Source organism: Ambystoma mexicanum, chromosome 5q (genome assembly GCF_040938575.1).
Source record: "Ambystoma mexicanum isolate Mex_15411 chromosome 5q, UKY_AmexF1_1, whole genome shotgun sequence".
In the NCBI taxonomy this organism is placed as follows: Eukaryota; Metazoa; Chordata; class Amphibia; order Caudata; family Ambystomatidae; genus Ambystoma; species Ambystoma mexicanum.
Window position 1 is genome coordinate 913,261,300 of NC_090933.1, and position 15,279 is coordinate 913,276,578.

At 46.4% G+C, this 15,279-nt stretch overlaps 1 protein-coding gene across 1 annotated transcript in view; it reads right to left on the bottom strand.

Annotated features, from left to right (window-relative positions):
* The window catches only part of STK3 (serine/threonine kinase 3), a 1,834,661-nt gene that overhangs the window by 1,489,193 nt on the left and 330,189 nt on the right, over positions 1–15,279 (bottom strand). The window contains exon 4 of the mRNA XM_069621418.1: positions 192–306. Within this exon, the coding sequence (XP_069477519.1) occupies positions 192–306 (115 nt within the window). The remainder of the gene's footprint in view (positions 1–191; positions 307–15,279) is intronic.

A 15,279-nucleotide genomic window follows, 5' to 3' on the forward strand; every position in this document is an offset into this window, starting at 1 on the left:
CTTACAAAACCTTTTGTCATAGAACATTTTTTCATCTTCGTTCCACAAAAGATACCACCGATTTTGCACGGAGAGCCCAGTGTGCATTATCTGTGTACCTTCCATGTGCTGTGTAAGGTGTCTGCTAGAGCAAGGTCTGTCATTTGTCCTTCACCAACGGGACACTCAATCTGAATACTATCCACACTTACCGTCTTATTCCGCAATCGAATTATGTCCGAAACAGATCCGGCTCCACAGTATTCCATAACAATCCACAGGTCAGTATTCTTAAAGTAGCTTCCATAGTATTTAACCACGTAGGGGCTATAAAGAGAGAAAGAAGCATTCATTAACATCAGCTGTGCAAAAGATATAAAAAAAATATTTTGCAGCAAAGGCCCCTGGAAATCATCAAACCGTGCCTAATTATGTAGACTAATAACAGATACTGCAGTTAATTTAGGTAGAGAACGCTGCACCTCTAACAGAGCACCCACAACTGATGCATGCATCCATTTTCCCAGCTATTCGCTTACTACAGCTATATTTGTTAATTTTCTTTCTTTGAAGTTGGTGTCGACCATGTACTAATGCAAAGGCCATAATTTCTGACATTATGCACTCTACAAATGCATACAATAAAAACGAAAAACAATCAATAAGGTATTTGACAGGTTTTCGAGTCTTAAAGAATTGCACTGGAAAATGCTCCAACCTAGTCTTTCCAAATGAACAGTGCCAAAAACGTCATCTTTTCCCCTGTCAACCTTAAACTACTACTTGCCCGACACAAGCTGAGAGATGCTACATTAAGGGATCTTCTCTTTCTGTATTAGGTTGCCATTTTGCACTCTAAATCTACACAATGACCCGCTGCAATATTCGGTCGCATGAAAAGATCCTTTTTGTGCCCAAACAGTAGAAAGGAAAGGAACAATCAACAGTAGTTGCCATTTTGATCATGGAATGTGCATATTAGTTGCAGCTACTCAGTGAAGATGATCCTCTACGCCCACTGCTGCCCCTTCAACTAGCATCCACTGCCGCTCCTTTCCTCTTGACGACCAGCACTCACTCCATCGTTCACCTCCTCCTACTCATTCTCTGGCTTTCTACAAAAGTGTCTGAAGAGCTTCTATAGCCTTCTACAGTGGAGAGGGATATATATATATGTAGTTATGGTTAAGTTGCTAAAACCATAGGAAGAGCACTTTTTGGGCGGCTTACAACTTCACTCTCCCTGGACGAATCCCCACCAAGAAAAAGTATATGGCCCACTCTGAATTGTCATGCAAAGTTTGGTGAGGTTTGGTCAAGTGGGGGCAAAGTTATAGGGGGGGTCCCAAGACATAGACATAATGGGAAAAAAATTTGCTCACGCTTACAGCCCAAACCGCTGGACGGATTTCTCTACTCTCGAAGTGGAAAAAATCATTCTCAGCCTAAAACCATCTAATTGTCAGGGCGACCTCTGGCCCCCACAAATCATTAAAGACGCGGCAAGAGACCTCTCGCCATTCATCACCAGACTCATTAACGCCTCCTTCTCCTCAGGTACAGTCCCCAGCAACCTCAAAGAGTCCTGGGTCCTCCCCCTCCTCAAAAAGCCTTCTCTTGACCCCTCCATTCCCACTTACTACAGACCCATCACCACCATCCCATTCCTACTCAAGATACTAGACAAGACAGCATACCAACAAATCCAAAATTACCATGAAATAAACCACCTCCTAGGTATCAGACAATCAGGTTTCAGACCCCAACACGGGACAGAAACGGCCCTCATTTATCTGAAGGCTCAAATTGACACCCTCAGAGACAATGGGAAAACTGCTCTATTACTTCTCCTAGACCTCTCCGCGGCATTCGACCTAGTTGATCACAAAATCTTATGTAATCACCTGGATTCAGCTGCCCACTTTTCCCAAGAAGCCATCGGCTGGATTGAGTCATTCCTCAGCAACAGATCCATGCGTGTCTTCTCCACCTCTGCTGCCGCCGACCCCATCACATGTGGAGTCCTACAGGGCTCTTGCGTCTCCCCTACACTGTACAACTTGTTCACATAGCCCTTGTTTGATGATCTAGATGGCCTGGGTATCACCTACACTAACTATGCCGATGATACACAGACACTCACCCCGTTGACGGGAGATTACAACCACGATTTGGCCTTGGTGAACAGGGTGTACCTCATCATCCAGGCATGGATGGTTTCGCACAGTCTATGCCTGAATGATGACAAGACTGAACTTATCCTTGGTTCCACTGCAAACATAACCAACCTGGACCACAACTACGCCAACATCATTATAGACGGGAACCCGATCAAGGTAGCCAAAGAAGTGAAAACCTTAGGAATTTACATCGACTTCTCCCTCTCCTTCCATAAACAGGTTAGCTCCATAGCATCCTCCACGGCCTACACATGCAAGCTTATAAGAGCAGCCACACCCTTCCTATCCACTGAGAGCTGCATAACACTAGCCAGAGCCCTGGTATTATCAAAACTGGACTACTGTAATGCCCTTTACGTCGGAGCCAGCAAGCAAGTCACCAACAAAATTCAGACACTACAAAACAACGCTCTCAGAGCAGCGCTCAGCATCCCCAGGAGAGACCACATCTCCAACATTAGGAGAACACATAACTGGCTTAACACCACAGACAAAATCCTGCTTAAGGTAGCCTCACTTACACACAAGTGCCTTAACAACGCTGCCCCATGCTACCTAGTCGATAGAATTAGCAAATACACCCCCAACAGACCTACCAGAACCTCCAACGCAAACCTGCTTATAGTTCCTAGGTTCAAACGCACCAAAATGGGTGGCAACAGCTTCCAGGTTAAAGCTGCCCAACACTGGAACGCCCTAACACCCCCCCCCTCAGGACACCCCAAACCTACACACACTTTAGACGAACTACATCCAGTGGATAAAGAACAAGTACCACTAATAATACTATATACCACAGAAACTATGCTCAGCTGTAAATTTGTAAACTACATGCCCTACTTGCTTGTCTTTAAATTTGTAAACTATTTGCCTTATTGTAAACCTGTACATTTTTGCCTCCATTGTCATATTGCAATACTGTAATGCAGAAGTAACATGTAACCAAGTTGTGAATATCCTTGTTGATCCTGCGCCCTCATACCCCCGGGTCTGGTGCGCAATACAAATGAATAAACTAAACTAAACCAAATTTGTGGCAGGAGCGGCGGCTTGGTCCCGAAAGCGTGCTTTTGTTAATTTGGTGTAAATCCGTCCAGTAGTTTTTTTTTTAAACGAGCAAAACGTAAGGCAAAAAAAATTGTGATATCCATGTCCGCTCCACAGACACTTCCCTGTTCGCTCCGTGGACAGGACACTGATTGCCTTAGAGGGCAAAGGGGTGAAAAATATATTAAAAAACACAACATTGCACTTGTCAAACTTTCAAATAATCTCTGGGGTGGTGAGGGGTGATGAGGATGGGATGGAATAAGGGTGCAAGAAGCAAAAAAAGGGTGGTTTTTGCAGCGAAAGTCTGCGAACAGTTTGGATGTTCACGGCAAAAACCACCCTTTTCTGCTTCTTGCAGCCACATTCCATCCCATTCTCATCACCCCTCACCTCCCCAGAGATTATTTGATAAGTTTGACAAGTGCAATGTTGTGTTTTTTAATATGTTTTTACCGCGATGTCCGCGTGTCCAAGATGGCAGGCGTTTCCAAAAATCTGACGCACCTCAAGCTTCACGCCAACCAATCAATCAACAAACACGTTGTGTGTCCGTGGACATGACCCAAGTCCATTAGCCAATCGGTTTCCTGTCCGCGGAACGAACAGGGAAGTGTGTCTGCGGAGCAGACCTAGATAGCACTCATTTTTTTGCCTTACGTTATGGTCGTTTAAATAAAAAAAAAAAAACTACTGGACGGATTTACACCAAATTAACAAAAGGCATGCTTTCGTGACCAAGCTGCTGCTCCTGCCGCACATTTGGTGAAAATCCATCCAGCGGTTTGGGCTGTAGAGTGAGAAAAGTTTTTTTACCCATTATGTCTATGGGAAAAAAGGAATTTTGGGACCACCCCTATAACTTTGCCCCCCCCCCTTGACCAAACCTCACCAAACTTCGCAATAAAATTCAGAGTGGGCCATATACTCTTTTTTTGCAAAGCTTGGCGAGGATTCGTCCGGGGGGAGCGAAGTTATAAGCCGCCCAAAAAGTGCTCTTCCTATGGGTTTAGCAACTTAACCATAACTACATGGCCGCTACCGCAGGCCATGTAAATAAACAAATATATATATATATATATATATATCTTGGCACCTGCAGCAGAAAGGACACAGGACTGAGCCTCAGACTTCAACAGGAATGAAGGAAATTGTGTAGAGTGCTCTTTTATACGCCTCACTAGACCTGAAGAGTTAATGTAACAACTGAATAACAAGAACTAAGGAGGGAGGGGACAGAGACTGGTGTTTTAGGAGCCACAGATGAGCAACATTTTAGGAGGGTAAGGAAAGTTTAGAATGGGTGATCCCATTAAATTCATTCAAAGTCATGTTTCATGTGGTACATAGTGTGGGAGGGAGAGATGCGGGAACAGGTGAGGATCGTCTTGCCAGTACACTTTCTGCATTTTGTCAGTGAAGTGTTTCGTGAAGAGCAATGATTTTAGCTTTTTCCTGAATCACAGGAGGGAGAGCCAGCCCGATATGCGAGCATAGCAGGATTATCCTCATTTCCTGTTCTTCTTGCACTTCTTGGATTCCAATTCGGCAATAGCCTGTCACCTCGTGTTGCTTTGTACTCCTGAGAGGGAGACCTTTTCCTTAAAGTATGTTAAATATCAAAACATATTCAACAATCTCACCCGGTCAATTGCTAAAATTGCAACCACCTCAGAAGCAAAATGACAAATCTCATTTTCATCACATTGATACTGGAGCCTGGATCAAGGTGGTTAGTATAGTTCACAATGTCACTATAATCATCTTTATTCTTCGTGACCAGACATTGACTGTATCCTTCAGAAAGAAAGATAAATTCAAAGAAGCAGTGGCGCAATCACAACGGTGTGGACTGTTGGGTCCCAGAGCAAAGCCAAGACCAAAAAGAGCGGAGGACTACCAGAGTGCACCAGGAACGTCAAAGAGGATGAGAAGCGCAGAGGAAACTGCTGACAAGGAACCCCACCCCAGAAAGGACCAGTGACGTGCCACATCCCACAAGAAGATAAAGAGAGGCATGGGAGACCTGGTAGGGGGGAAGGCGGAGAGAGGGACACAACGTAATCTTCCTCGCCCCAGCTGTAGTTTATAGGGCTATTGGGGAACAGAACTGTGTAGAGTGCATCAGGGAGGATCTCCCTCATCCCAGTAGTAGCAAGCTAGCTTCTGAACACTGGAAGAGCGAATTAAGCCTCTGAAGAGAACTTCCTTGTGGTAGTGGTAGCAATAAGGCCATTGACCACCACCAGAGAACGGTCAGTCGGGTCAGAACTGAAAGTCGGATACAAAGTTGTCATTTTTTTGGTTTAAGACTTGTATTCAATGTAATTGTTGGGAAAATGCCTCTCTGACCCTAATCTGAAGAGGAGTTTCACTACCTAAAAACCAAAACGAAGGATCTGTCCTTGTCAGGATGTCATAAATCAAAAAAGTCCTTCTGTCCAAACAATCTATCCTGACCCTTTCACTAAGACAAAATAATAAAGTGGCAAGGGAAAATATCTTTAACCTGGTATTTTCGAAAGTGTTCTTAAATAAAAATAGCTCCAACTTAAATGGTCTCGAAAATGGAAAAAGACCTTAATTCCAGAGGGCGATTCCCTTCCCCCTGGATTCTTCACTGTTATCACAAATGTTTCAGGGTCTAACAGTACTTTACACCTTCCTTGGCCCACCAACAATCCTGTTAGATGAAAACTGCTAAACATTGTAATTTCTTCTGCAACAATAGTTCCTTCTTTGTTTAGCACACACTGTTTCTGCTTGGCACTCTTTGTAGGTTTGATATTTGCCTGGTACACTCCCCTGCCAGGACTCTTTATGCACTTTCAGCTTCCTGGTGTACTCTCATGCCAGAAATTCAATCACACTCACAATTGCCTGGTGTACCTCCCGGCTAGGAGTTCTATTGTATTCACAACTGACTGATGTACTCCCATGCCAGGACTTCTCTTGTATTCACTTCAAGTAGCATAGACCTTTCTTGTTGGCTTGGTATATCTACTTGGCAAACAATCTTCTTATTCTCCAGCATGGGTCTGGCATGGATTCACATGCTCATGAATATTCCCCGTCAGGCTGGGAATTCACGGTAAAAAAAAAATAAAAAAAAGTTTCACTTTCACTTACAAACTGTATTTGTCCTCTAAACCAATCACCAATCACTGTCCTCTGGGTCATACTGCCCCCATTCAATGACATCCCACTCCCCAAGCCCCTCCTCTGGCAGGCATCTTCAGATTGTTACCGCACACTTCAGTGTTGCGAGTCCTCGAGTTTGCCCTGCGAGCTACTTCTACGTTTCTATTTTTGTTCCAAAAGAGCCTGTGTGCTCTTCTCTCCATCTGCCGACAGCGGGGCTCCGTTGTTGGTGAAGTTCAGCACCCCTCAAGGGTGAAAATCGTTTCCAGAACTTCGCACCCCCAGAACATGACTGAGAATAAAGAAGAAAGGTCCCTCTTCAAGTCCTGTACCAAGTGCGGGCGTCGAAATGTGTTTGTGGAGGACACGCACCTGCAATGCCTCTACTGCGTGCATCTGGACTACAAGGAAAGAGATTGCGAGATATGCTGCAGCTTCTCCAAGAAGACGACTAAGGACAGGCACAGTAGACTGGTGTTGTGGTGGAACGCCAAGGCCTCTGCCACGTGCTCTGAGCAGGGGCATGCCACACCCGAGGCTGGTCGTCCGAGGAAAGGTCTTCTAAGTCCTGTGAGGGCACCTCATCTGTGGGGTCCCAAGATAAGGCCAAGCACCGCAGGTCCGGGTCCACTGGTGTCGCAGCAGAAGCTGGTCCAACGGCAGACAAAGTGCGATCGACATCACCTTCCGCCTCCATTGCCAGCCGGCAATCAAGCTCCTCCTCGAAGAGAAAGTCGTCCAACTAAGCTGCGAGAGAAACTGGTGAAGCCACGGACGGAGGAGAAGAAGGCTGAGCGGTATTACCCAAATTGTTGACCTTTTCATAATTGTCCACGAACAATTCGTATACAACCGGCTGAGCTGCCCAAGAAGGCCAAGGTGGCACAGGATTAAGTCTTTGTCAACGATAGAGCTGGTGGCGGCTGCTCTCTCGAAAGCTAAAGGGGCTGATCCTGAGAAGGTAGCCTCCCACAGTGCTGAAGGCATCACTCCCTCCAAGGTGCGAGGCCGCCGTGGTGACTTTGACAAGGTCTGCCGGCACGCCGGAGAAGGGGACACCACTTTAGCATCTGGTTCGAGCCCGTCAGGGTGGAATAAAAGGGAGTGAGGGGGCAAGAAGGCCCCAGATTAGTCTGAGGCCGTGGCCCAAGCCGTGGAAATTTCATCCATGGACGAGTCCCTACACACGGTCCACAAGGACGTGAACGATGACGGCGACGATGGCACAGGGCCTATCACCCCGGATCCACCGAGGGATATGTCTCTAGACATCCTACCAACCCTCCACACCTTGGTGTCGGAGATCCAGAAAAGGATGCCACAAGGGTCTGTCCAACAGTCCCCCAGGGCCCCGGCCAACCACCAAAGAAAAAAAAGGAAGCGCCATCCGACGCCCCGATTTCAGCCTCCACATCTGTGTCGGGCCCCATCTCCCCCAGCATACCTAGAGATGGGTACGGGGATGGATACAGCCACTACAACGGACGACAACTATATCGAGCGAGTGGGCAGCGGGTCCCCGCAGCCTAAGGCGTCCCCACCGGACGAGGTAGGGTTGATCCATTCCATGATCGCCAGAGCCTCTGAAATGTTCCAGCTTGTGCCAGAGGAAACCAGGAAGGAGGATTTCCTGTTCTAGAGGCGCAAGGCCAAGAGGAAGACAATGAAGGCGGTGCCCCTCCTGGATGACGTGTGGGAGGAGGGCCTGGCCCTCTTGGAGAACCCTTGCACAGCTCCAGCCCAGTGGGATAGGCTGGAGAAGAAGTACCTGGTACCGGAATCTGAACCCAAATACCGGAGGTCGCAACCATCGCCGGATTCAGCGGTTTCGGCGACCGCGAGGAATCGGTCATCTAACCTGTCCTCATCGTCTTCAGTCCCTCCGGATAGCGAGAGCAAGAAGATGGACACCATGGGGAGGAAAGTGATTTAAACTGCTGCGTCCACCAACAAGGTGGCTAACGCACTGGCGATCCTAGCCAGGTATGACAGAGAGCTGTAGTACAAGCTGGGTTTGCGAATCTGGAGTTCCTCCTAGACGACAAGACGATGGAGGCGATCATACCTCTTATAAGAGGGAGCGGTAGCGTTGGATCACGCCGTCACAGTGGAGCTGGACGTTGCCGACACGGGGTTCCAGCAGATGGGGAACAGTGTCTGCCTTCGTCGCTAAGGCTGGATGAAGACCACAAATTTCCACCAGGAGGTCCAAACAAAGGTACTGGACATGCCTTTCAACAAATATAACCTTTTCGAGAAGGTAGTCGACGAGTCCCTGCAGGCCATCAAGGCGGATACAGAGACTGCCTGTGCCCTGAGCACCCTCCAGCAGCACTGCTGTTCCTTGCGCTCCTCCAGAGGAAAGTCGGGCAGGTCTTCGAAAAGGTTTCTCCTCCTCCTCCTGCCATCAGCCTTCCAGATCCACGACCCAGAAAGCCTACGGTGGAGGAGTACAGCGTCGCAGTCGCCAGCAGGGCAGGGCAGGGCACTGAAGCAAGCCTGAACCAGCCAAGACATCAGGCCCCCACCTGTGCTTCTCCTGGCGGCCGGACTCCCAGAGACCCTCTTGTGGTTTCTGGCATCTCCACGGCATGCCGCATTTGCACCACGTTTCTTTCTTTCTCTGCCAGCGAGCTCCCTTGCTCTGCCATACAGGTTCATGCTTCCAGCTTCCACACACCGACTCATGCTTCCAGCCTCCATCGTCCTTCACTGAAGCAGTCATGTCTTCTCCTGAGCCCCAACTTCTGCTGCAGTAAAGAGGACAAGCCCTCTCTCTCCAGCAAAGTTATATCAACTTCAATGGGTTTCACCACAGCTGGGTAAAACAACAAACTTCCTCTGGTCTCCCCCCTCAGTGAGGGATACTACAGTCTCTTCTGGGCTGGGGAACTATTCTAATGCCTTGGGGTTCCCCTTCCTCCTGGGAGGGGGATTCCTTGACACCCCTGTGCTTTCCAGCTGCCCAGAGGCAGTTGGGAGGCAAGTGATTCCCCTTGCTTCTCTTGGCACAGCAATTTTCAGCCCTTCCTTCTCCAACACAGGATTCCTAGAGCCGGGTCCTCCAGGTACCTCTCTCACACTTCCAGAGTCTTTCTCCTTTTTATATTGGCTCTGGCCAATAGGATTTGGGGAAGGACTAGACTGATGAGTGGGAAGTGATCATACTCTTCGACTCTTCCTCGTCCCAGTGCTGTGGGGATTGTGAGAATAGTAGTCCCTTTTTGCGAATGTTGTGTAATTGTTTGAAATAGGTTTTAAAGGCAAACTAGGCTTGGAAGAAGAGTTATGTGGAGCTGGGAAAAGTGTTTTTCATAATTGTACAAGGCCAGTTAGTTGAGAGTTGGCCTTTGGGATGTGACCAAAGCTTTCCACTACTCTCCATAGGTGGAAGAGGAAAGACACCACAATGGGCCATTAGACTGATGCAAATGGGGGATTCATCCTGCAAGGGGAATACTGCATCTCACCCGATGAAGTCAGAATATCTCCCCTGAGGTTGTCTACCCCCATTTGACCCTCCCTCATAGAGCCGCCCGCAGGGTCAGGATCAGGTAGCGGCTGCCATCCCATGGCCACGTGGAAGGAGATCGCCGCTGGGAAAACAGTGATAAGTCCATCGGATTCATCACACAAGCCTCCAAGGAGAACTTCCTTGTCACAGTGGCAGCAATCAGCCCACTGACAACCAGAGAAGAGTCTGGGACCCTACCAAGAGTGAAGTATCCGAGGATAACTTCCTCATCACAGTGGCAGTAATAAGTCCACTGATCACCAGAGAAGGGCCTGTGACCACAACAAAAAGGAACAGAGAACCTGAGAACTTCCTCGGCGGAGAGACAAAGAAAAGTCAATTGACCAGCAGAGAAGGGTTTGGGACTTCGCTGGTACCGAGAGTGGCAAAGCACACAGTAAGTTGAAAGACACATTCTCCTAGGGATGACACAAAACCTTTTGGAATAATTCAAAAGATGCCAGGGGAGGGGTGTCATTCCCCCTGGTCTTATTGTGAACTGTACAGACCAGAAACAGGAGAAGGGATTCATTTTCACTGGTCCAGAATGTCGAGTTGCGCAAAAAATGTGTGGAACCCGCAAGCCAGGTGAAGGGACTCATTCCCCCGGCAACTTTTTTATTAAAAGAACCTTGTTTTGAACACCAACCAGATACAAGAGAAGGGAGCCATTCGCTTGAGGAAGGAATTTTCTGTTTGATATATTACTCTTTAGTTGTAGTGAAAGGGATAGAAGCAGGATGTGACACAGGAAGTGGCGTTTGATTTTGACAACCATTCTGATAGATCCTTTAGTATTAGTTTGAGGCAGGAAAACTACTCTTAGATGATAGTGAGGGTCTTTCCTTTATGAATAACAGTGTATAACAACCTCCATGCTACCTTTGTGTCAGCTTACTTGTTCAACACCTGTCAGGGATCAGAAACGTAAGATGGACAAGCATATGGAGTTTCCTGACAAAACTCAATTTTTATTAAATAAAAGGTGGTAAGAATGCCTGCCTGCCCCTAACCTAATAAGTATTTCCCTGCCTAACCAACCATAGCTAAAGGAAGCTGATCTAATGTCAAAAAGTATCTGTCCCTCACACTAATATACATACAAAACATACAAGGAGTGTCTGACAATGTAAATTACACACAATTGTATATAAAGCACAATTGTAACCAAGGAACCTTGTGACTTGGGTAGGATCCCCTTTCCCAGGATCAATAAAGTCTTCAACCAAAGCTCACGTTCAGTAAAGTTATTTTGTCTAGACAAGTAGACTTGTACATTTCCACAAATGTCCACTTCTTGGTTTAGAATAGAAGTTAATTTAATCTTTGCTTAATCAACAAAACAAGGATTCTCTCTCCATATGTCACATCAGAAGTCAATGTTAATATTTTCCACTCTGAAAAATCACTTCTGGTTAATTTCACACCTCTTCCTTTTGATAAATGTTATTTTGTCAGGATGGTTTACATAACAGTTCTTCAAAACATATTTGTGGAATTGTCCCTTCTTTTCCACCACAACCGTCTACCAACCACTTAGCAGTACTTTGAATCACCTTCTTCCTGGTCCACTCGCCTGCCAGGACTAACCTCCAATTTTCCCTTTTCTGGTATAGTCACCTGCCAGGATAACAACTTTATATTAATATTGTCGTAAGGTTTGTTCCAATCTTTCCAAACTTCATTCCTCAATGGAGAAAGAGAATTTAACAACTGCTTCTTGATTCATTCTTTTGACTTCCCACATTTGGTTCACACCTTCTAACTACTTCTTGATTGTCTTTCAACACCATCAGTTCACAACTTCTTTTACATACATATGGACAATGTTTCACATGAAAATTGTTTGTCTTGGGGAATGTAGTTTATACTTCTCTCCCCCTTGATCCTTTGTATAGGGAGGGCCTCTTCTGCAGCTTCTGGTTTCCTTTCACACAAGCTATTGACTGTTGGTCATCTAGGCTATAGTGTTCTTTAATAGGATATTTCTTTAGGCAAGTGATATCCATTTTGCTCTTTCAATTTGTCCTTTTGGCTTTGGTAATGTGGATTAAATTATTTTCTCATTCGACCTATCCTTCTTGAAAAGGTTACACTTGTTTCCCTCAGTTATTGACCCCCCCGTTGGCTTTGGCAATGTGGGTTGTCATTTTCTTTCATTGGTTCATTCCCATTTGAAAAGAGATATTTGCTTCTCTCAATGATTGCCCCTTCATGGCTTTGGCAATGTAGGTTATAATTGTCTTCTCACTTTAGTTTAAATTTTTGGTATTCATAACAAATATTTATTTCTAGCGGTCTACTTTGGAGTCTCCCAGGGTTACCTCTGATTGGCCAACTCGCCAGTGTCTCCTGGCGGCTCCTGCAGTTATGCTGCATCTGTTTCTTTCCACATCGGACCTTTGCCGACATTTGACAGCTCTATGGCATCTCTCTCTCTCATCACGCTGACTGTCAAAGGAGCACCCGCTGCTACAAACACGCTTCAGTGAAAGCTTTTCAATGAAGCACGATGCAGGAACCAGAGAGCCTCTATCTCCATGGGGACAGCCAGCCTCCACACCAATCCCGCTGCGCGTCCTCTGCATCTGCCCGGGACTCTGACCTTCGTTGCTTGTTCCTCACAGCCTCACGTTTCTAGCAATGTGTCGGCCCCGGTTTCTACTTCCTCCTGCTGCTGCACACACTGCTCCCACTGCAACCTCCTATCAACCTGCACCTGAAGGGACTTTAAATGTTTAAAGGTCCTGCTCAGGTGTGGGTTGTTACAACACCTAGACCGCTCACTGTGGTTGAGCAACTCTGCATCACTCTTCTTCATGTCAGTACTAAGAGAATTATGGGACTTGTAGTCCATAATATTCTTAGTAGTTTTAATCTTATTTAATTTACTTGTATTTTATGTTTTACCAGATAGGTTTTTTAAAGGAAGGTTTTAAAGGAGACAATGTTTTCTGTCATAATCTGTGCTGGGTTGGATTATGGCTATGTGTGTGTTATGATGGTGTGGTGATGTCAATGACATTCCATGTGGAGTGTTGGTGTGGTGATGTCATTGACATCCTTGTGGAGTGTTGATGGTTGTTTGGAGTGCTGGGTTCCACTGGCGTCAGTTGGACTTAATGTACTGGGCTGGTTGGATGTCCCAGTGCTTTCTCTACATGATATCTAAGAGAATAAACCTACATGTAAACTACTTACCTTCTGGTCTTGGTTTTATGAAGAAGGAGTCATAGTTTATATCACTGGCGTCGAGGATGGTTCCTGTGCTGTCTATGTTTTGGTAAGGGGCAGTTAGGCGCTGTCTGGTAATTTTTAAGGGGCAGTTAGGTGCGGTTTAGCCGTTTTAGGGGGCAGTCAGTGCGGTCTACTTCCAGGGTTCAAGGGAAGTGTGGTGTTGTGTGTTGTTTCAGGAAGTGCAGTGTGGTGATGAAGTCGCTAGGGCAGTAAGTTGCTGTTGTTGATGATTTAGGGCAGTGAGGTGCTGAATGCCCATGGACCCACCCACGAGTCCAATATGCACTACCTGAAACGCATCACCTCACTATCCCATACAACCATAACATGGACAGCACACCCCGAACATCACTGCCCCTCAAAACACCAGGCAGCATTTCTCATTAGCCTGTTTACCTCACTGCCCCTTATAAGCACCAGACAGCACCCCAAAAATATGACCAGGGGACATGCCCCTACGAACACACATATAACATCGCAGGAAAACACATAAAGCCCTACAATAACCAATCAACGACGCCAAAGTCATTTTCCTCTTACGTTTATCTAAACATATTACCGAATCATAATGACTAAAAGTGGTTGCATTATCTCCCTGTTCCCTATAGGCCTGGTTTTTCCGTTTACAAAAAGGAATCTTATACTTAGTCATTTGGGGTGGTCTGGGAGAGGACTCCTTCCTATGACAATATGCCATCAGAGATTCAGGCATTATGGAAACCTCGCCCTCAGAAGACGAAAAGTACTGCGTCTCTCCTGACGTTGTCCTCCATTTCCAAGAGGGCATTTTCCCTCCCATGTGATCCACCCGACTAACACCCTCCCCCCCCCACAGGTTTAGGATCAGGCAGCGGCTGCCTTCCCCTGGCCACATGGGAAGAGACTTTAGGCAGGGATTCTGAAGATTCCACAGGATTCATCACACATTCTTACTTTGGGGAGAGGGGACACATTCCCTGGATTCGTAAAGGTAGGTTATATACGCTTTAAAAGTGGATGCAAACTAGTGACAGTAGAAACCCCAACTGCAGCAGTACAATGAATCAAAAATAAAAGAATGTACAATCAAAGTTCTGCAAAAATACAACCTGCAATCAAATAAAAAAATGCACACAACCTATTAAAATACTAAGCACTTGTTCCAGACCATTGTTTGAGAGAGTAGAGAATGGAGACTTTCTAGTGATGAGGCCACTCTGGGTCATGTATACATGGGCAGGGTAGGTATTATTCCAGCAGGAATATTAAAAATAGGTCTTTGAGAAAAGGTAGCCCCTGAAAGGTGGGCCAGAGGGGCAGGACCACTACAAATACATTAACAAGCCACCTCTGCCTGCTGGAACTTTGTGTTCCAACAGCTGTCAGAAATTCACAAGTCACCTTTGAATCTGCCCTGCTGAGACTGGGCATAGCAAATGCACATGCATACATTGAAGCATTATGAAAATGGGGTCCGATTAGCAGACCTCTCTTTCAGAAACAGAATTGCACTCCCCATTTTATTAATACGAATCAATAAAGCTCAAGCTATCCTGCCCTCACAAGATGGCATTCTGTGAAAACAACCTAGTCTTCCTCTCCCTCTGGCTCCAACAGCCCCAGGAGCATTACAAGAGGAATCAAAACTGACTGAGGAATTTTCCCTCATCCATCAGTTTCATGCCAATGTAAATAGTAAAGTTGCTAGAGGGGCAGGCACATATCCCAAATATAGCAAAAGTACCATCAAAGAATCAAATGATAGCGTGAAAGAGGTCACCAACACACAATCACATGGGGGGGTAGAAGATGGAAGCCATTCAGACTGCTAAGGGCAAGGGGGGTACCAGGTGCCCTCCCAAATCTGGGAGGTATGAAGGGAGGAGATTCCAAGGCAAAGCCCAAGTAGGGTAGGCCTTCTAATAGCAAGGCAGCGCCTACCAAGTGTGGGTGATCCAGTTACAGGTCGGGGGCCAAGGATTGTCGCACTGCATTTGCAGAATGTAGGGGCTGTAGTGCTAAGGAGCATTTTGCCAGGTTATCCAAGGCATGGGCCAGTAAGCAAGAGACATGGAAGAGGGCAAGATGGTGACCATCAGTACCATATTAAGGAGACATAGGAATGTCTCCTGGACTGGTTTTACAACTAGACCTCCACCAGTCCCTTACCTAGCCCCATATCTCTTCAATCAATAATGTGGC